The sequence below is a fragment of the Trichomycterus rosablanca genome, chromosome 3 (genome assembly GCF_030014385.1).
Source record: "Trichomycterus rosablanca isolate fTriRos1 chromosome 3, fTriRos1.hap1, whole genome shotgun sequence".
NCBI classification, from domain to species: Eukaryota; Metazoa; Chordata; class Actinopteri; order Siluriformes; family Trichomycteridae; genus Trichomycterus; species Trichomycterus rosablanca.
Window position 1 is genome coordinate 17,967,663 of NC_085990.1, and position 22,673 is coordinate 17,990,335.

At 41.9% G+C, this 22,673-nt stretch overlaps 1 protein-coding gene across 1 annotated transcript; it reads right to left on the reverse strand.

The window, feature by feature from the left end:
* Positions 1–591: 591 nt before the first annotated feature.
* Positions 592–20,138, reverse strand: adar (adenosine deaminase RNA specific). The gene is made up of 14 exons (XM_062991909.1): positions 18,301–20,138; positions 18,019–18,217; positions 17,435–17,583; positions 13,974–14,109; positions 12,781–13,019; positions 11,305–11,458; positions 9,880–10,051; positions 7,837–7,930; positions 7,528–7,647; positions 6,352–6,482; positions 4,673–4,855; positions 4,476–4,588; positions 4,220–4,347; positions 592–1,131 (listed from the first exon to the last, which is right to left on the reverse strand). Exons 1-14 carry the CDS (start codon positions 20,136–20,138, stop codon positions 858–860), a joined length of 3,930 nt encoding a protein of 1,309 aa, XP_062847979.1. The 3' UTR covers positions 592–857.
* Between the last annotated feature and the right edge of the window lie 2,535 nt (positions 20,139–22,673).

Here is a 22,673-nt window from a genome sequence, read left to right on the forward strand (position 1 = left end):
TAATAAACTAGTGGAAGACCTTTGGTTTGGCCTGTGGTTAGCAAAATAATTAGAATAAAGCTGCATCTTTGGGCTGCAGAGTTTAATCCCCAGCTATGAGATGTTCATAAGTTGAGAAAGAAAAAAACTGAACTATGAGGAACTTGGGAATTAATTGTGTATGCAACCAACGGCAAAATTGGAAGTAGCCTAAAGCAGCGATTTACAAGGATGTGACTAAGCACAATCAAGAAGCGCATTCATGGCTGGGGGTACAGGAAGGGGGGAGTTCTGATATAAGCCCAATGGAAAACATGAGCAACTACTCAACTAAAAAAGAACTAAAAAAGAAACAGTAATAATCTCTGCAAGTGGGAGTGATTCTAAACGAATGAGCTGTGCTAACATTTTAATAACTTATTAATGTTATTTAGCCCAAGAGCTTGATGGAGCGTAGCAATTTGTGAATCTGAAAATTTGATTACAGCCTTTCATTTTCTCACACTCGCACTCTTTTCCTGCCTCTCCAATCACACTCCTCCGTTTACCGTCCACTAGAATAGCAAAAAAAGATTGATCCTGCTAGTCTATAAGTGATACATGACGAGCGTGATTGATTATAAATTTATTGTCTATATTAATTGTAAAGAATTTAACGCCTGAATATTTTTTGCTAGGGACAACTTAGATTCTTCTCTTTAGCAATGACAGGCTGAGGGTGAACACACCAACCCTTGGGCCTTCTCTAATTCCCTCTGTCCCACTGTCTCCCTCTTCTGTCCTGTCTCATCAGTCATCTTTTCCATCCGCTCCCTACAGAAAAAAAAAACCCCTCTTGCTGCTGGCTGTGCTTCCCTCCCGCCTACCCTTGTTTTTTCCTATGCGGCTGAAAAGAAGTTTTCAGCTCCAGATGCCTCATCAGACTCGAAGCTCTTCTCCTCTTGTGGTTTGCTGATCCAGGCTCCATAGCCCTGCTGTTCCAGTGCCTTGAAGAACTGCTCCTTGGCCAGCTGGAAGGGGCGGGCTGCCATCTTGGCATGGGAGTAGGAGGGCAGCGTCAGCAGGTCAGGCCGACCGGCCCGTCTGCACACATCCCGGAAGAGACGGAACATGTTGGACTTGGCGACGCGAGACACGTCCAGTCTTAGACTGCTGAGAGAAGGGTAGAACAGTAGAGAGAGTGAGGATATTACATTATTAAGTGTTCGAGGGTCTGTCCTAAAACATAGTGAGCTCTATACATAGATGGCATTTTACATCATCTTACACACCCTACTGAGAGGAAGGCTGTCTAAATTCTTAAATACCTTAAATGCTGTCTACTGAGGTGCCTTATTCTGAGTGATATTCCAACTGAACAACAAGGAAGCATCCAAAGTCATCCAACTCTTCACACAAAAAATGTGGTCTTGTCATTGATTTTACATATAGGTGTACAAGTGTAATATATTTGCAAATTCAGGCTGGTCAGTGACAATTTAACCCTTTTCAGTACACGGAGGGAGATAGCTGGCATGCTAGCGGGTTGTGTCTCCTCAGCCCCTTGGTTTGAAGGGCCTGGGGTTACCTGTGGAAGCTTAGTAAGCTAAAACTGCAGGGAAATCAATGACATAAAAGCTGTCTAAGTAGTGTGTTTTAAAAAATCAGCCTTATAAGTTTAATGTCAGTTAGAATCCTCTGTGCTTAGGCAGCTGCCTAGGTAAGCAGTGGGCAGCAAGGCAGCTCACTAGGTTTTCAGACAGAACCCAAGCTGTTGCGATTCTCCAATGTTGGTCCTGTGCGGCCTTGCTGATCACAATAGAGACCATACAGTCACAGCTGTCCAAGAATTCACGAATTACACCAGATATTACAGGAAAGGAAAATGCCTGGTGCTGGATTTTGCAAAAGTATGTGGACACCCTTTGTACTTTTTGGGCTTAGATGTGTGGCCACTAACTGCTTAGATTTACATTTACATTTTCGGCACTTTGCAGATGTTTTTAACCAAAGTGACTTACTGTACTGTGACAGTACTATACATTCTAAGCAATTACGGGTTAAGGGCCTTGCTCAAGGGCCCAACCAGCAACCTTTTGATTACTAGTCCAGTACCTTAACCACTAGGCTACAACTGCCCAGGAATTCAAAGCCAATTACAGCATAAACTTGGCAATAACTTACAGTTCCAGCATGAATCCTGACTTCAACCCCACTAAACATAGTAAGATGAATTAGAGCCAGGTCTTTATTAGGTAATTATTGCACAACACCATATTAATGCACATGGTTTTGAATGGGTGTCCACAGTAGGGGTGTGCTATATCGTATCGTTCACGATAATACCGGTATAATTTTCAAACGATACAAAAAGTACCATATCGGGATAAAAGCGATATTCTGCGTACTTTGCGTAATGACGTCACACAGCTACGCAAATGGCGTACGTTCGTTACGTGGGTCATTTGGGTACAGTAACGAGTATGGCAGAACGCGGCTCTGCGGTGGAGGAGCTCGTTCCAAAAACTCCAAATCCACCATAAATTAATCTTTGGCAACCCAAACCCGCCGGCAACTTTTTTGCGGAAGTATTTCTGACGCAGGTTTACACAGGGACGCAATTCAACCGAGCACCTCCACCAACCAGTGCAGGAATACTCTCAACAATAATGTCAACCACCAACACAGATGTAGTACTACTATTACTTAGTACTAATACTACTGTACTTAGTAGTAATTGTGGCGCGCTACGAGTAAAGGCCCACCGGGCTCTGCGCGTTCCAGTGTTGCCAGGTTGGGCGGTTATCCGCCATACAATTTAATAGCAGTTAAATAACACCTATTTAAAAGAAAATATTCCGTTTTAAAAAGCTCCAGCATTGTAGAAGGCTATTAAAAGTAAAGTCAATTTTCAATGCTCAATTGGCTTAATAGTGTTGGTCAGTCTGTATCACATTGTTAAAAGAAAATTAAAATGTGTTTTCCATGCATTCACACTGGCATGTTCTGGGGTTCAACTGAGTGTCATAATTACACACAAGTTAGCAGCCAAATGATCAAGCATTGCAAAGGAATATCTTTGAAATTCTTTCTCATAATGTTAAGGTTATAGGCTATATTTTCTTTTGTTTTTTTTTTACTTGTCAGTGAAAATAGAAAGAGAAAAAAAAAGCTTATTATTAGTATGCAGGTATTCGTGATGTAATTCTACATGGCACTCACTGCCTGTATAGGTAAATAAATGAGTGACCACATAAAAAAAGTATCAGTTTCTGTGTGACCCCTGTGTGAGCAATGGTCTCAGTCTGGCCACCCCTATGAAAATCGTCTGACTTCGCCATTACATTGTTACATTATTTTTACTGGAAAGACAAAATAAAGAAAAGTGTGTGTAATTCTTACATACTTCCTACATTTTTTTTTTACAATGTGTTAACTTATATTAATTCTAAATAAAACCTGAACATTATATTTTTTTTGCAATAGTGTTTTCTCGAAATAAATAAAATATTTTTCAGTGTTTTGTTATATCGCCAAAAAATATCGTTATCGCAAAAATAACCTGAAATATCGTGATATTATTTTAGGGCCATATCACTCACCCCTAGTCCACACACTTTTGGGAAATTAGATGCAGAAAGACTATCTAGATTTAAGGTGATGTATTAATACTTATTTTTTTGGCATCTCCCATTGGGGCTAGCCTTGGTGGACCATTCGTATCCATCCTGTCCTGTTCTGAACACCCTTCTCTTCTACGCCCGACCACCAGTGTCCCCTCTCTCACCACAACCAAAAACCTTCTACCTTGCTCTTTTTCTCCTGCCTGATTGTTCCATCCATAGAACTCTCTTTTCTTCTCTGCACATGCCCAAACCTTCTCAATCTGGCCTCCCTAACTTTGTCTCTAAAACATCCTACCTTTATTGTCTCTCTAATAAAAAGTCCTTTGTAACCTTGTCCATACTCGTCACTCCCAACGAGAATCGCGACATCTTCATCAGCCATTTTCAGCTCCCATCTGATGTTCAAATGCAAGTCGTTCTCTCAAACTGCTCGGCCAATAATGTAATAAATTATTACGGTGACACTGCCTGGAGCGAAAGCCAAGCCACAGGAGATGGACTAATCTAGCAAATCTGTGCAAGTCTAGCTGCGATGCCATGCTTCTGCCCTAGAGACATCTCAGCTGCCATCCTTATTTAACCCTCACCGGACACTTAATTTGAACAAAAGCACATGTGACTGACTAATCTCTTACCTGTCCACTGTGCCCTTAGTGCCGTCCAGCACCTCCACATTTAACTGGTCTGGAAGGCACCAGTTCACGCTGGACTCCTTGGTCTTTCCTGTGTGACGTGCCGAGTCGTACACACTCACTCTGCCCACCTGCACACACGCACAAAAATCCACATTATTTTTTATCCATTATTATAGTCAAAAATGACAATACAGTAATTCAAGTGTTGTGCAAGCCTATATCTAATGCAATTCTATGTGTGTGTGTGTAAACGTACCTCAGGATGGTTCAGTGTAAAGTTAGGAGGCAGGCTTTTGCTGAACTCCGCACTGTCTCTAGCCAACCGACAGCACACAGCTCGGGTCAGATGGCCGTGACTGTACAGGTACCCTGGAAGAATATGCCAAAACTGTCAGCCCTCTTCTGTTTTTGCTCTCCAGAAAATGTGAAATGAGGTCTGCGTCTGAGAATTACCTAAGGTGATGGAGCTCAAGTAGACAGGGTGAATGAAATGGCTGAGCAGCGCCCCCTGCAGTCCCAAAATGTTCCAGCGCATGATCTTGTCACTGCAGCTCATGGTCCTGAGGCGCTCGCCATGCTGGATGCCATCCCACGTGGGCACAATAGCACTGGACTCTACTGGAATGGTACCCTCACCTAAGAGGATATGACAAAAGAAAATGCTGAATCCATTTTAAATGCATAGAGGAATATGCTTGTCGTAGCAACAGTTTAAGGAAGGCCCTTTCCTGTTTCAGCATGACTGTGCTTCTGTGTACAAAGCCAGGTCCAAAAAGACATGGGCTGATAAGTCTGGAGAGGAGAACCGCCAGTGGCCTGCACAGAGCCCTGACCTCAACCATAATAAAAACCTTTAGGACAAACTGGAATGTTATTGCAAACCAAAAATCTCGTCCAATTTGTGCCTGACCATATGAATGTACCCAAATTTCCCACAGACATACTCCAACATATCATAAAAAAAGCCCTTCCAAAACAGTGAAGGCTGATATAGAATGTGAAATATAATACCCATGGTTCTCATATAGTATGTGATAAGTGTAACCGGTCAGTATGCAATCCCCCCCCTCCCCATTTTTCCTTCCGATTTAGCGCATCCAATTTGTCTTCCGCTGCTGACAGACTCCAGATTTGCATCCAAGGAGAGCATGCCGCTGCCCACGCCTTCTTTACACATGTACAGCCCTCCTCTTCTTGTCCGTCTCTTCTGCCAATCAGGTTCCTTACACAGCGTATGAAGACCCACCCACCCACCCACATAAAGTCCGGTCCCCACCCTGCAGATACGGTGGCCAATTTGTATCTGCTGCAGGCACTGCCCATTATGCTCGCCAGATGGCGCCCAGCCGACCGGTGGCAACACTGAGCCTCGAACACAGGAGTTCAGAAACTCGGTGCTGGTGTGTCAGCGGAATATCCCGCTGTGCCACCTGGGCGCCCAGTATGCAATTTTAATTCCTGACTGTAGCCAGTCTGTTACCCTAATAAGCATATTATTCAACTGACATGATACCGACCGTGCCACTTCTAGCTTCACAACGCACCAAGGGTTCTGGGCTTCTCAACATGTGGCCTGTAGCACACATGCAGCACGTGAATCATGGAATCATGCTTTTAGCGCTGCACATAAATGTGCATGGGAATGTCTATTTTATATACAATTGACAAATATATAATAAATGTTGGGCTGATGGTAGGTACTCATAGTTCACATGTTAGTCTGTTCTGTTTTGACAGCATATTAGGTGTAATGGCTCATTAGTGTAAATGGCGGGGAGGTGTACTTGATAAACGGTGTGAAAGAATATAAGCAATGCACACGGAACTCTGTAAGCAACATGCAGTATTAAACATAAAGTAATGAAGAGTAAGTAATCTATCCACCCCCACACAGCAGTCAATATAACACTGCCTGCCCGATGTGGTGCAGTTCCACAGACTGAATTAATTGGCCTGCTTCCACTAAAGAGCCAGACCAGATTTATGGCCGAGTTACATAAATAAGCCATCAGCATTTAAAACTGAATTAAGATTCAAATGTAATTGCATTAGAGTCGATGCGATGCCTCTTGCTTTCCAACAATTATGAGTCGCTATTTAATCGAGTCCATATAAAGGCCAGACTGTCTTACCGTTCTCCACTTTGGTCCTAAGTTTGCCTTGTTTAACATTCTCAAACAGGGGCATGTGAGCTGTGCCGGTGATGTCTGCTGCTTCGCTGCAGGATTTATCGAAAAGTGCCCCATCCCCACATGGAGCGGTGCTGGAAAAGAATGACAAAGAGCATGAAATTATCGATTACAGGGTTAGTTTAGGGCTATTATCTGTAAATGAGACACAGCATATTATTAAAGCCCATAACTGCTGAGATCTCAAGCTCCTGCAATCAAATCTCAGCTGTGCTATTGACAAGCCAGACATTTACAATTTCTGCATTTATCAAACGCTTTCATACAAAGTGACTTACAGTTGTGACAGTATACAATCTAAGCAATTGAGGGTTAGGGGCCTTGCTCAAGGGTTTAACAGTGGCAACCTGGCAGTGGTGGGGCTTGTACCGGCAACTTTCTGATTACTGGTCCAGTACCTTAATCACTAGGCTACAGGTGCCCCGGACACAAAGACACGACTGGCCACGTCTGGTGTGGGACGATGGTCAAACTGCATAAAAAGCATGAAATTACTGACCATAGGGTTAGTTCAGGGCTATTATCTGTAAATGAGACACAGCATATCATCGAAGCCCATAACCACTTAGATCTCAAGCTTCTGCGTTCAAGTCTCAGCTGTGTTATCGACCAGCCAGACAGCCACTCATGCTCAATTGCCTATGTCTGGTGGGGGACGATGGTCAAACAGGCTTCTTATTGCTGCATGAAATTACCGACCACAGAGTTTGTTTAGGGCTATTATCTCTAAATAAGACACAGCATATCATCGAAGCCCATAACCGCTTAGATGTCAAGCTCCTGCGTTCAAATCTTAGCTGCGCTATCGACCAGCCGGACGGCCACACACGACACGATTGGCCAAGTCTGGTGGGGGACGATGGTCAAACAGGCTTCTTATTGCTGCTGCTATTCCGGCCTCTGTCGGCCGGTTGAGGCACCTGCACTAGAGTTTGATTCAGAGATGGTAGTGCGCAACTCTGTACACAATGCAGCTCTCTGTGAGACCCATGTGAGACTCTGTGAGACTGTGACACGTGAGCTGTTTAGCTAAGATTCAAACCCGGGTCTGGGTGGTTCTTGTCTACTGCATTAGGACACTCAGACATTCATGCTCTGGCTGTGCAATGAATGTCTTACCTGATGTACAGATGGAACGTGATCCCATCTTTGATCTTGAGCATACGATCCTGAGCGACCTCAAATATGTTGTCCTCGTTGGGACTATCCCAAAGCTTCATTAACTCGCTGTACAAAAAGCTGTGCAGGAAAGAGAAAGTAAGCCGGGCAGAACCAAATACTGAGTCCAGACAGACATAATAAGTAAAGCTGCAGTGCGTCTACATTTACTTCTTTCATTAATATATTCATTAGAATGAAATATGATTCCATCACTGATATACTGAGAGACAAAATGCATCTGGAAAAAATGCCAATGTAAAGTGATACCGGATGAAGCCTCTTCTGGAAATGATTTCAGCATGGCAGTCGTTGACCGTATCGCCTTTAAGGCTCAGCTCTTCTCCTTTAACACAGCGATTTCCTAGAGTGGCAGAAATGACATTAAAATCGACACGTGTTCAGGCACGGCTGGCCTGTGAAAAAGATTAAACGAGATAGTCTGTGAAAAGACTAAATGAAAAAAGAAAAAAGAATGGAGAATTTATTCTTCTATCCATTAATAAGCAATTAAGTGATTAGGTGCATTTGCTGAGGCTTCATTTTAGTTTCGATTTCCCTATACTGCTGTGTCCACATGGACCACTCCGACGTCCCTTAAAAATGCCCTGGCGCAACTAATTTTAATAAGACGTCCGTCAGTGTACGTCGAAATGATTCCCAATTGCAACATCACGTGACCAGCGGGTGGTCCCTGGCTGTTTCCTTTTAAACGCTACTGGTGTAGCCTCACAAAGAGTCATATGATGTACTGAAAGTTACGCTATGCTTTCTGAGGATCATCCACCACACATGCAGGTGCCTCATTTTGCCAGCAAAGATCACAAATACATCAGCAATGAGGAATCCAAATGAACGACTCCCTCCCTCAAGAACGGCCATCTGCGCCTGTTGGACGTCCAGCCGCTTCAATAGCAAAGGTGGTATCCAAACTCATTAGAGCCAGAGCACCACATTGTAATCATGTATCAGCCAATCAGAGATTAAGATTCTGTCATCCGGGTCAGTACAGGATATGATCAATCCCCACCCTCTACACAAAGTCAGTTTGAGGTAATTATAATCCAGATTTGGAGCTTGTTTGACAAAGTGGTCTAATGCACTAGTCTATCATGTCTGAAATCGGAGTTCAAATCTCAGCTGTGCTAATGACCGGCCAGCACAGACACAATAGGCTGTGTCTGTTGGGGGACAATCGATGGAATTCCTCAGTATTGCTGCACAGAGATGGCGAATAACAAAGAGTTTAGCATAGCTCTCTGTATGCAATACTGATCCCTGTGTGAACCCACCCCTCTCAAGTGAAAAAAACAGTTGGCAACTGCACGTTAAGTATGACCCTCCGCGGTCAGGGTATGGGTCTTCAGAAGTAGAGGAGATTCAACTGGGTTACTGGGCACAACTAGATTGTTAGAAAAAAGGGAAAATAGAATTGAATAGAATAGATGAACGTGTTTAAAAAGTGTATTGTTAATACATTAATATATCTACAGAGACGTTGTATTGCACTGGCAGAGATGTGAACACACCCAACCTTCCCAACAGCAGACTCCAGGCAAGGTCGTTGGTGTCGTCCTAGTGCATTAGACCACTTTGTCACCTGATCGCCCACATTTTTACTGTTCAATGGCTAATTTTTTAATTCTTTAAAAACAACCACATAGGCAATTCCTCAGCCAGTGGATTTCAGCTTATTAGCACAATTGGCTTAATTACCTTCACTTAATAAGATAAAATTCAATGTATTTTAATGTGTTGAAACTGTTGAACAATACTGTGAATGGCTGATAGTTGAACCAATTGTGTTTAAACTTGATCTATTTTTAGGACTAATAGTTTGTGCAATTAAGTTTGCAATCAGCTTATTCATAAATATTTATACGTTTATTAATAAGTATGGCCTCAGTTAAATCAATTAATGATTTAGCACCCAGCACTTCTCCATATCCCTATTCAAACCTTGCTTTTTGATCTGTTCTATCAGTGATCATATAAGGTGCTTCTACAATATTGCTTCTACACTGATTAGACAAAATATTAGGACTACCCACCCACCATGGTGTCAAAACAGCTCAGACCAACTGAGACAGTCTCCACAAAACATCTAAAGGAGTCTTGTGATATCTGGTTTGACTTCTAAAAATGCATTGTCGAGCACTATGATCAAAACACTGTTTGCTGATGCTGCTGTAAAGCCAGTGTGTACGTAACGGGGGTGTTCAAGCTTTTGACACAAGCCCTGAGGCGAGATGTATCCAGCTGTCAGCAGATCTTATGAAAACGTGTGTGTCTGTGTGTACACATGACACGTACCTGTACCCAGGCTGATGACTGTGCCTAGGCTGTCAGCACTTCTCTTCATAATAATGGTGGCAAGGATTTTCCTTCCCAGAAGGCAGTGCTGAATGCGAGCAGTGAGTGCGTTGAAGCGCTGGTGACTCAGCATGGCGATCTGATCATGCATTGTGCTTCCGGTTACCGGCAACTACACACACACACACACACACACACACACACAGGACATACATGATATTTTAAAAGGCCTTTTGTTATTAATATTATACAAACCTCATTTCCAGGAGCGTTGGGACAATTGGTAAAGCAAAATAAAAAAAGAATTTGTGAGGTGTTGAACCCCCACTCTGTGTCTACAAAGTCACAATCCCTGACATAGTCTTGCTGTAATAATCATGAACTCCGTGAGAAAAGATGTGTCTTTCTAAAATCCTAATATACTCCTCCGTATCAATGGTACCTTAAAATACATGTATGGTCACTCAAAGTTGATCAGTGAACACATTGGATTGGATAATTACAACTACTATTATTAAGATCACAATATTCAGATTGTAACTTTCTCTACTGCTGCAGACCCCAAACCAGACCGAGGAGAGACGCACACTTTAATGAACCCTCTCCGACCAGCAGTTACCAAGCGCTTCTTTTCACCTGGCAAAAATAAAGTCTCACAGAGAGCAGTAATGCCTTACCATCTGCAAATCAAATGTCTTAGATGTAGGTGCCTCAACTGGCCAGCAGAGGCCGCAATTGCAGAAGCAGCAATGAGAAACGCATTCGACTCTCAACAACTCTTCACAGCTGTATTATTATAATAGTAGTAGTATTAGACTCAACAATATTATTTAAAGTGTTATTATTCATCCATTCATTGTCTGTTTTATCACTGCTTTATCCTATTAATGGTCGCTGTGGGTCTGGTTTACTGGGCGATAGACAGAAAACATCCTGGACAGGTTGCCAGTCCATCACAGGACAACACACACACATACACTCTCATACCTAAAGAAAATTTAGTATCTCCAATTCACCTCACTTGCATGTCTTTGGACTGTAGGAGGAAAGGGGAGCTTCCGGAGGAAACACTCGCAGACAAGGGGTGAACCTGAACTCCACACAGAAAGGACCTGGACCACTCCACCTGGGAATCAAACCAAGGTCCTTCTTGCTGTGAGGTGAGAGTGCTACCCAGCGAGCCACTTACATAGTACAAAATATGATTGTTGTCTTTTAAATTAATATTATTATGATGATTATTTCTACTACTACTATTATTGTTATTCCTACAGAAGTACTTCAAAGTCTTTTGATAAGCCTTCTCAAAAGAGTGGCACTTATAACTGAAAGGATGACCATATTGGCCACATATTTGGAAACTGGACACACCAATGCACACCGTGTCACAGAGTAAGGGAGTAGGTGTGGCTGACAGACAGGTACCTCTGACGTGAGCTCTCCGGTGCGTGCAGCTTTCTCCGCTTCACCTATCAACACTCGGAGCGCTGCATCTGCCGCCTCCTGTTTGCCCTGCTTTTTATTACTGGCACACACGGGAGGAAACCAGCGACCGCCCAGCTTAGCTTGATACGTGAACCTGAAAGAGGAAAAAGAGACGTGTGAAGGGTAAAATAATAGTCTCTTATAATATTTACAGTAATACTGTGTGTGTAACTGAAGACGGTTCCTTTAAACACTCTAGGCCATGACTGATTACTTTTGGACTGCACATGAAGCACAGTGTGGCCACCGTTTCTAAATATTAAGTATGAGGAAGGCCATATGCACTATTCAGTTTCTAGGTAACAGTTTGGGAAAGGCCCTTTTCTCCAATCATCATTAGGATTCCAATAGATCTGCTGTACAGATGAAACTCAACAAAGAATAAAAATACATTACGAGAAGCAGGAGTGAAAACCCCTACTAATTATTTTCAGCCACACCAGTTGCTAAAAGGTGTATAAAACTAAGTCTGTTAAATAAATACCATCCTTTCACATTTATGGCGACGCTTGAAGAAGGCAGACACTATCCTGTGCACAATGCAAGGTCAGAAAAGACATAATTCATTCGGTTTAGTCTGACCACACTGCTTCTGAACACCAACTAAGGTTTGATGTGACAAATACTGTGTTGACTAAATAGGTACAAAACCCCACAGAGACAGTCTGACTAGAATACAGGTGGTGAGGTAAATAAGATGCAAGGCGAAGAATGCTCAAACGGCAACCTAACATTTTGCTTTCTGGAATATTTTTTTCCCCCAAATATCGTCCAACTGAGGATGCTAAACCCACAGATACGGACGGATGATAATATTCACAAATTCATGCTCCGGTTTTAACATAGTCTACACTGATGCACTTCCATTGAACACAAGGTTCAAAAAGCTGAATTGGAGAATAAAATCTAACAAAACTCCTCTGCCATATAAGACAAAAAAGTTGAGGACATGTCTGTTTACCTAGACTATAAAATATTTAACTATAAAATATAAACTGCTAGGATTCAAATGGTGATCTCAGCATTTGTGGGCTATCAAGCTGGCTATCTAGACTTAATAGGTAGCACTTAAAGTGTAGACTGATTAATAAGAATGGTGCAGATATCAGTTAAAAAATCTAATCCACAACATAAAGTGTGTTAGAAGCTAAGGGATTTAAATACTTCCTAAAGAGTGAAAGTGTGCTAGGCTAGGTAAACTGCAATGCCTGAATCGAAATTACTCAAAAAAGGGGCTGAGAGCACATTTAAGCACACATTGTACTGGACAATATCAAAATAAAATATTTAATTAAATGTTGGCTCTTTGATTAATTTAAGAACACTGCTGTTGAGTGACATCTGCAATATACATACAGTAGGTCTTTATTACTAAGGCATGTTGTGAATGTGTGTGTTAGGGAGGTGTTAGAATACCGTGGATCATGGGGTGGTCCGGACTGGTTAACCATACGGATCTCTGCAGCGAAACCTCGTGAGCGTGCGTATTCGAGCAGGCCTGACACAGGGTTGTTGTTCAGGTGGTTGATGAGATCGCCAACTCCTGCCTCGTGTGCTGCCTGCAGCTCGGCCGCCGTCAGCGGGGGCAGCGATGGACACTGTGGCATAGCTGCCGGCGACTCGCCATCACCTGGTGAGCTAAATGTATGCTGTGGCTGGCATAAAAAGAGTCATGTGTCATGTGATTGATCATATGAAGTATGGACATTGACAAAAGTGTGGAGAACAATAAACATGGCAAAAGTATAACATATATTTTCCTTTATTTAATCCTTGTTCCTTCTTGCTCCTCATTGAATGTGACCTTCTGTACTTTTATTTTTACCTCCTCATTTTCATATTGTCAAACTTCCAAAAGCCCCTTATCCATTCCTCACTTGTGAGGATGATGAGTGGGCAAGACTTATTGACTAGAGGATATAAAGGCTAAGGCATCTGGTTTGGACCAACAGAAGAGCTACTGTGGCTCAAATGGCAGATCATGTTAATGCTGGTGATGAGGTCAATGTGTCTCAACACTGCATCAAACCTCTAGGCAACCATGACCAACAGATCAAAAACGCCTGTTAAGCAAGCCAAGGGTGACAGTGGCAAGCAAAAACACCCTTACAGGAAAAAACCTTAAGAGGAACAAGACTCAGCAGGGACCCCCATCCTCCTAGGGTGGCCTGAAAAATAATTTGAATGAATAGGATTTGGCATCAGGTTGCACTGTAGGACGATGAACCTCTCAATGCATGGAAGATGAAGGACCTGCTGGTAATATCATGGTACCGGATAGCACAGGACTCCTTCCGATGTCTCCTGGAGTCCATGTGTTGGCAAGTCAGAGCTGGTTTTAACAGCATTTTGGGTGGGTGGTTTGGCAGACGGGCGTATAGCAGTGTCATCAACAGATAGCACTCTTTCGCACTTCTGCTTTCATTTGCAGTTGGGTTGCACCTGGAGTCCAGTGACTTTCAGTGTGATAGAGCTATAAACTCTGTTAAAATAATCATTTTCAGTCATAAATGACAGCAAACACACCTTTACTTTCATTCATCTCTCTTCTGTAAACAAATATCCTTGAGTTAATTCTCTGACTACAAAACTATTTAAAAACTTCATACCTTGTTGAGCTGTAGTTTCCCCTCTGCCATGAGAGTCTTTACAGCTTCTTCTGCCGCCAGCTGCCGGGCGGCCTTCTTGCTAGGCGCGAAAGCCTCTGCGAAAAGACTGTCCCCGATCTTCACTTGGAATCTGAACCTGATGCAGAGAGAAAAGGGACATTAACTATTTAGCAGCAATGAACCTAGTGTTATCATTATTCTCATTACCTTAACTATTTAGCAGCAATGAACCTATAATTATTATTCTCATTAACACCATTACCTAGGGTGTTTTCACACGTGCACTTTTACTCTGGACAGAGGTCTGTTTGGACCTCCCACTTCGATACGTTTGGGCATGTGTGATGGTCATGGTCCCAATTTCTTTTTTTTTTTATGGGCTGCTCCCATATTTAGAGGTCACCAAGTGGATCTGGTCTGTATACTAGACTTGGCACTGTTTTTACACCAGACGCCCTTCCTGATGAAACCCTCTTATTTTTACTCAGGCTTGGGACCGGCACTGGGAGCACAGTGGCAAGTTCACTTACCAGTGTTTTCAGCCACCACCCCTTTTCTGCTTATTGGTCAGATGTGTTTGAGACAGGAGCAAGAAAGTAAATACAGGAAAAGGTCCTGTGTTTTAGACTAGTACATGTTTATGTAAAAAAAAAAAACATGAAACAGGGGCAGAGATGTCATTTGTTTATTGCTGTGGTAATTTTCTGGGCAACATACCAGGCTAAACTACATCAGCAGAATACCAAATTCACTTTCAAGGCACTTTGCAAAGAAGACTTGCTGAGCAGAAGGTGGCAAGCTAATATTAAGAACGTACAACAAAATTTGGGATGGGTCAGATAAGGTCGGACCATGTGTTCACCACAAACAAACTTCTCAAGAGCTCCAAGACCACGTCCTTCTAAAGGTCTCGACCAAAGCAATTCACACCGAGGGGGAAACCAAACCTGAGTATGATTTAATCAGACTAAAAAGTGCTTGGATGCGGACCAGGCTGTGTGTAAAAGCATAAGTGTTTAAGTATAACTACACGGCATATAAATAAATCCAAATGATGTTTTATTGTAGAATGGCTTATACACACGAGCCAAAACATTAGGACCAGCTGTCTAATTTGCAGTCAGTGGATAGGGGTTACAATGGGCACTTTGACTGGTCTGCGACTATGCAGCTGCACACATAGAAGGGTACGATGTACTGTGTTGTGACACATTCACCTCATTACTAGGATTAAAATAATTAGCAAATTGAGCCACAGTAGCTCTGTTAGCCATCATGTCCTCTGGTATCAATAAATCTTGGTCGCCCAACAACCTTTGTGATTGACCACTGTTGATGGGTTCTCACCATGGCTGCCTGTAACCACGTCTTCTTGTTTTAGAGTCGTGCCAAGTCGTCTGGCCATAATGATTGACTTATCAAAGTCACTCAGGTGTTTATGCTGATAATATCTGCTCCATTCTGGGAGGAGATACAGTTGCATACGTGCCAGGACGAGTCGGCTCAGGAACAATCAATCACTTTGCTGTATGCCACACTATACCGTTAACACTACTAACACCCTGGACTACACACTGAGACCTATTATTTATTATCATTTGCACCTGCACCTGCATACACTCTCTACCTTACACATATCTGCACAATTATTTACCCAATTATACAACAGTTAGTACCGACCTTACAATCTGATTGGTTGAGAAGCGTTCTAACCGTGCTGATATTCGTGATAACAGCACGGCCTTTTCACACCATAACCGTATTACTCCGCTGACGCGTTGCCAGTAACGACAAGCTTCATGCACACAAACGCGCACGCAGGCGACACAGACTTTATTCCCAATCGCGTTTTAAATCCGTTATACACAATCTAGTGCACTATGTAGGGAACATAAATCTGCGATCTGATACACAATCTAGTGCACTGTGTAGGGAACTTTAATGTGTTTGTAACGCGAACAGTTAGTAGCTCCCAAGAGTTCTGTTATCACCCACATCCTTTGGTGTGTGTGTGAGAGGTTTTTTATTTCTTTTTTTCCCTTCGGAGGTTCTTGCCTTCTTTTTCTTCTTGTTCTTCTTGTTCTTACCTCCCTAAAATGAGTTTTTGCAACTTAGGATGTCTGCTTTGTAGTGTTAAACTTTATATTGTTATTGTTATATATATATGAAAGACGAATAGGGTGTTCCAAGTACCAAAAAAATAAAATGGTTAAATTGTATACTTTTTTTATTTAATATTGTGCACAAATATGTCACCTATGTAAATATGTTTTTTTTTTTTCTCAGCATTTTGCTTATTTGATAATTTTAGTGTTGTTGACACACAACAAGGGCACAAAAATTTCATTCAGCGCAACGACTAATTTATGACAAAATACACACACAAGGAACAATCTTAGCCACTTCAAATTTATAAGTTTAGTATATCTCTTACAAAAGATTTAAAACCTCAGAAGAAACTGTACTTACTCTGTTTTGAATTTTCTGTGCATTGTTTGTACTCTAATGCATCTTGGGATTTTGTTTATTTGTATACAAGATGTTTTTGCTACACATTCTATTCTATTTGAAACCTAATCAAACTCTGTTTTCTATGAAGCAGGCCTGGATTCTCTTGCATTCACATGAAAAATATATATAATAATTATTTATTACAGTTATTTTAAGCAAATGTTTTTGTTGCACTGTATGATGATTTTATGTTGCACTGAATGACATACTCCAAATTATCCTGTTACATCAGAATATTCATGACTTAATTTGTTTTTAAGTTCTTTATTGATTAAAGTAGCAGTAGTAGAATGAAAATATGCCACACCAGTGGCAAGTATGTGTTATAATATTACTACATCATGAAAAAAGTAAGGCAATGAAAAACATAGCTAATGAAGCCATCATAACAACTTGTAAGGCACCAGAACAGTGTGGAAGTGTGGAATTTGTGTCATAACACGTGAAAAAGTTGCTGCAGTAAATCTAAATTCATTCAGCCGTGAAAACCATTTGAAGTCGCATTTTATTTCATGAACTGAACAAATGTTTTCCAGTCTTTTGTTGTTAACCTTGAGGTTCTTGCTGTACATGGCTTTGGTTCTGCGATTATGATTTTGACATCAGACTTAAGGTAGAAAATTTCATCAGGTGGATTTGGCCACACAAAGGAATTTCTGTTTCAATTTTGTAGCATGCAGCTAACTTGCACCTCATCTCCTACAGACAGCAGTACCTGCCCAACGAATGGCAGGTCATCGTACTTGACATTAACAAATTCTCAGGGACCACTTCATCAAAAACATAATTATTAATATTCATTGTAATTACTGATGTTATTAAGGAAGAATAAGACAGAGCCAGGATTCAAACCTTTAACCTTCTGACTGATGGCCCAAAGCCCTAACAGTACCTTTTGTGATAGCTCAATACAATTTCTACAAATTCACTTGTGTAATACTCTGTCTTACCGTGGGTCATGCGGCGGACCCTCCTGCCCTGTGCTGATGAATTCATGTTGGTTGCCGGTACGTTGACAATGCTCCATTAGAAGAGAAACAGGGTTCTTGCCTCCTGGAAGGGAGCGAGCCAGCGCCTTTGGTGGTCCCTCTTCATCCTCCTTTACCACAGTGAGCCAAAGTCACAAAGCACAGAACAAGAAAGACAAAACACAGTCCAGAATGATGAAAAAATAATCACACAATTCTAAATCAAGCCTATGGCAATAGATTAAAGAAATTTGATTTGGGATGTTAATGATCATTTCACCAGGAGGTCATTGTTTGAGGGGATTTCTCATTGGTGCTGCATTTGCAGCCTCTGTTTGCTGGTCGAAAAATAAAAAAATAAAACACGGCTCTGCTAGATCTGCTATGGCAAAGTGTGTGTACAAGCTTATGGTCAGAATTTGCCACAGCATCAGCTTTCTAGCTGTCACGCTCGCAGTCTCAGCTCCGCTCTCAACTCAATTAATGATTCAGTAGCGTTAAATCAATTGCCCTAGAGGTTATCAGATTATCTGCTAATCATTTACATCCCTATTCTAAAAACTCACAAAAGAATCATCTGCAGTATCATTTGTCTCAGCCATCACAACGGCAGGTTGATCTTCATCCTTCTCATCACCAGTTCCCTCAAGCTCTCTGGTGAGAATATACAGGGTCTTCGCAGCTGCATCCTTTTTAGCCAATTTCTTGTTTGAGGCTTCGGCTGGTGGGAACCTGCGTCCATCCAGCATTACCTGCATCCGGAACCTTGAAGGAACAAGATGCATTAGTGAAATGCATGAAATGAAAGTTCCTTGTACACACACACAAAAAAAACTTGGCTAACTAACCGGGGGTCATGTGAGGGTCCGGACTGTTCAAGCAGAAGAAATTCACAGTTATAGCCCAGGTATTGGGCATACTCCATCAGGCCACTGACAGGGTTCTTGCTGCTCGCCTCCTTTAGCTTCTGCAGCTTGCTATCTTCCAAACTCACGCTTGAAGATGGTGGCGCTGCCAGCGACACAGCGACCTCTGATTTGATCGAGTTCAGGAACTCAGGGATGTCGTCTGAAGCCCACTCCGACATCCCTCCGTTTCTTTCCGTTTTGTCTTTGGCAACTTTTTTGAAAGCTGCCAAGTCAGAATGTGATCCATTCCCTAAAGGACCCTCTTTGTTCTGAGGAGTCTTATTCTCGGGCTGGTTTTCCCAGTTCACTAATTCAGACAGCTCACTTGAATCCTGTGACAAGCCTGGTATACAGACTGTATTTTGGGTGAATGAATCTTCATTAAGGTCCATCTCTTCCTGTTTTTCAGGAACAGCGACAGATGCTTTCCGCTGCCGGTCCATCTTGACCCGTTGGTGTGCAGATAGCTCCCACATATGTGTTGACCTCTCTTTGCTGCAACTGAGATCGCCGTGCTTTTCCATTTCGTTCAGTTTGGAAACAATGTGGTTGGCACTTCGAAAACCCAAGTTTTTGGCGATCTTCAATGGACTGGCTTTGCCAGACTCATAGAGGAAGTGCAGGATCTGCTCCTTGTTATCTTTAGCATCCATCATTGTGGCAGAATCTTGTTCCAGTGCAGTAGTTGGAAATGTGTTTGGGTCAGAATCTAGAACTTCTTTTTCAGAGTCCTCTTCAAATTCCTCACTGGAATCACTACTGGCTTCTATTGAGGTCGTACTCAAAGAGTTGCTGTCAGATTTTACTGCCTGACTAATTTCCTGGTCTTGCTGTATAAATGTACCCTGAGGAACCTCCGCATCAGTTGCAGTTCTAAGCTGTAGTTTGCAACTTCCTTGGGAGGACTCACCTTCCTTACAGAGTCTCCAAAGAGGAGGATACCCTTCTAACTTTACTGCTTGATTTAACTTCGACAACGAATACAGCGCTTGGTTGACTATCTTCTTCGGCAAGCGGAGCTTTCTGCCTAAAAACTTGGCCGAGAGGGTTTCACCTCGTTTTAAGGAGGTCAAAGAACCGAGAACCTGCTTCTGGATTTCAGGGGTCAGCTTTAGGTAAGAGCTACCTGAGGTTGAAACTCTATTTGCAGATATACTAAAGGACAGGACAGTGCTAAAGTTCTTTGCCCTTACTAAACGATCTTCTTCTAGTGACAGACCATAAAAGTTTGAAGAAATAGAGGAGATGTCACACGTTCTCTGGCTGGCCCTGTAATTCTGATACTGATTATGCAGGCCCCTTGAACCAGACTGACTTGTAGCTCCAGGTGTAAATCTATCAAAGGAGCCCTTCTCCCAGTTCGGCCTATTTTGACTATAGCCTCCTCTTTTCTTGTAGTTGCTGGTACTTTGGAAATTATAATATCCTGCTCCTGCCTGTCGCTGGGGACGTCCGACAGGGGTTTGGGGCTGCCCTGATTGTTGCCTCGTATACCTGGGTGGCTCAGTACTCTGCCCCTTAAGGAGCGAAGCCTGCTGCTGGTGAAGGTCTGTAACTTCGTCTTTATACCCGATGTTATGTTGTGCTTCGTTTCGATTGTAAGATTGGAAAGAACTGCTGGAATAGGCTCCAGGAGGATACTGGAAGTGCCCCAAGCTTGGGTTTCTGGGGTAAGCTGGAAATATTTGGGGCCGAATATCTTGACTAGATCTGCCCTGATAGGGTGGAAAAGAGAATCGCTGGTGTTCTTTGAAGTCTTCTCCTCTACCTCTGCTCATAGCGCAGAAGTGGAGGAAAAAGAAGCCCGAACCTGGGCACTGACCCACTGCCCTCTGGCTTGGAGGTAAGGATGGGGACCAACAAAGCCACAAAACACTGATCTGTATTATTTCTTTATGCTGACGGTCTCGAAGTTGAACACAGCTTCACCTAAAAACAAAAATAAGTAGAAATTAGTAAATTAAAAGACTAACAAGCTGGGACAAAAGTACAAAGATAACATTCAGCATTTTTTCTGACAAACCTAATTGTAATAAGTAAGACTAAGGTTAAACCACTGTTCTGGAAGGTTCCACAATAAGCAGTTTAACTGGTAACTGGTGAGGTCATCAAGACTGAGAATAAAAGAAGCATCTACCAAAGGTTTAATCTATGCAAGCAAAGATCTGTCATGGTTTACCACTTGAACTGACTGACAATTGTCTTATGATGTTTGGCACAATGTCAGAATGTCTTTCACCAACTACAGTTCATAATATCATGAAACAATTCAGGGAGTCATAGGAAACCTTGGTGCGTAAAGGCCAAGGACGGAAACCGCTGCTGAATATGTGTGACCACCAAGCCCTTGGGCGGTGTTGTTTAAAAAAACCATAAAGCTACCATGATAGATATAGACACATGCCTTCAGGAATATTTTGAAAAATCATTGTCAATTAACACAGTAAATGCTCCATCAAGAAATGTAACCTGAAACTGTAGTATGCAAAGAGGAAGCACACACGGACACGGGGAGAACATGCAAACTCCACACAGAAAGGACCCGGACTGCCCCACCTCGGGATCAAACCCAGGACCTTCTTGCTGTGAGGCGACAGTGCTACCCACTTAGCCACTTGCCCTCAAAAAGTGCAAAAAAACAGCATCTGTGATGGCATGGGGGACATCAGTGCGCAGGGCATGAGTGATCTGCATGTATATGAGTATACCGTTGATGCAAACACTTAGAATGATATTTTGGGAGACATATTGTCTTTTCCCAGGCACTACATGTCTATTTTAGCAGGACAATGCCAGGCCTCGTTCTGTATGAGATACAACAGCATGGCTTCGTAGACATAGAGTAGGTGTACTTGACTGGCCTGCCTGCAGTCCAGATCTGTCTCCTATTGAAAATGCATGACGCATCATGAAGAGAAGAATCGGACAATGGTGACTATGGATTGGTGAGCAGCTCAAGTCTTGCATACAGTAAGAATGGGCAAAAAGTCTACTTGCAAAACTGAAAAATGTTTCATCTTTCCTGGAAATAAGGTTTGTACAACAAAACAAAATTACACACCAAATGAAACTGCTACCCAGTCTACACCACAAAAATAAATATATCTAGTTGCAACTCTATATCTAGTTAAAGTCTAAGACTAGTGTAATTCAATAACTCTGTAACTGGCCTTGAGAATAAATTATTCATTTTGTTGTGACACAGACTACTTATTTTTTGCCTTAGCAGCTATTTCGCCAATTCTCGCACTGACCCTAAAGTGAGGCAGTCCATCAGAGAAAAGCAGATATTAGGAAAGACATGAGCACATTCAAGGACAAATTGTCTCACTGTAACTGAAATTAGACAAAGCAATTACTAGGAAGAACATAAAGCATTACAGTCTAATCACTGAGGTTTAAAATACACAAGGCAATTTAGCAAAAACTACTATTTGCATTGTTAACAAACAAAGATAGGCATTTTAATGGAATCAAGACCTTGAGGTAAAAAAAAAAAAAAAGAAAAGAAAAAAAAGAATTATTTCAGGCAGGCAGGCATTTCTTTTTAATTTCTTTTTAAATGTATGCATCAAGGGATAAAATGGCAATTATATCCACTAAAAATTCAATATTCAACACAAAGTGCAGCAAAGTCATGGGGTCTGAATAATTTCTATTATTAATTTTCCAATAATTTCTGTACTTACATGACCTCATTACATTTGGATACTGGGTTGCTCATACCTCAAAGGGGGCAATTTTAACTTGTCCATGAGTAAACGTCTGGTGTCATTTAATTCCTTGCACTTAAGCTGTGCTCTTTATTAATGTCACTTTTGAAGTTGCCAAAAAGCTAATCTCTCTACTGCTTTTCTGCTACATCTGCATGAATTAGGGATGGTTATTTTTTAAGTAGATAAGGAAATATTACAGGTTGTCAGATGCAAACTATATGTAAACAGAAGGGGATTGTGCCATGCAACACTGGTTTCACATAGGCCTAAACCTCACACTTAGAAATGTTAGTGTGATGGTATCTCAGCTACATTATAAACACAAATGTTAAGACACCCACTGTCAAACTTTATGTTTTGTTGATTTCCTTTAATGGGAACAAACTTCTGCACTTGATGATAGACCATGTGGAAAGTTGTGGCACATATATGCACACATTTATATTTTTATCCAGATCAATTTTTAAACAATATAAGGTCGGCAATTAGGAGTTAAGGTCCTTGCTCTGGTGCTCAACATGTTGGTCAGCCAAGACTCATTAACGCCCAACAGAAAAGCTATTGTGGCTGAAATTGATTTGTTTATTAGGATTTCTT

Bases quoted from the DNA above. Each gene is read 5' to 3' on its own strand.
- adar (XM_062991909.1), bottom strand. From the start codon at position 20,138: ATGAGCAGAGGTAGAGGAGAAGACTTCAAAGAACACCAGCGATTCTCT. The intron at 17,584-18,018 runs GTGAGTTTTTAG...ACTGTGGTAAAG, and splicing joins ATACTGCAGATGATTCTTTT to GAGGATGAAGAGGGACCACC. The intron at 6,483-7,527 runs GTAAGACATTCA...ATTCTTTTCCAG, and splicing joins ACGTTCCATCTGTACATCAG to CACCGCTCCATGTGGGGATG.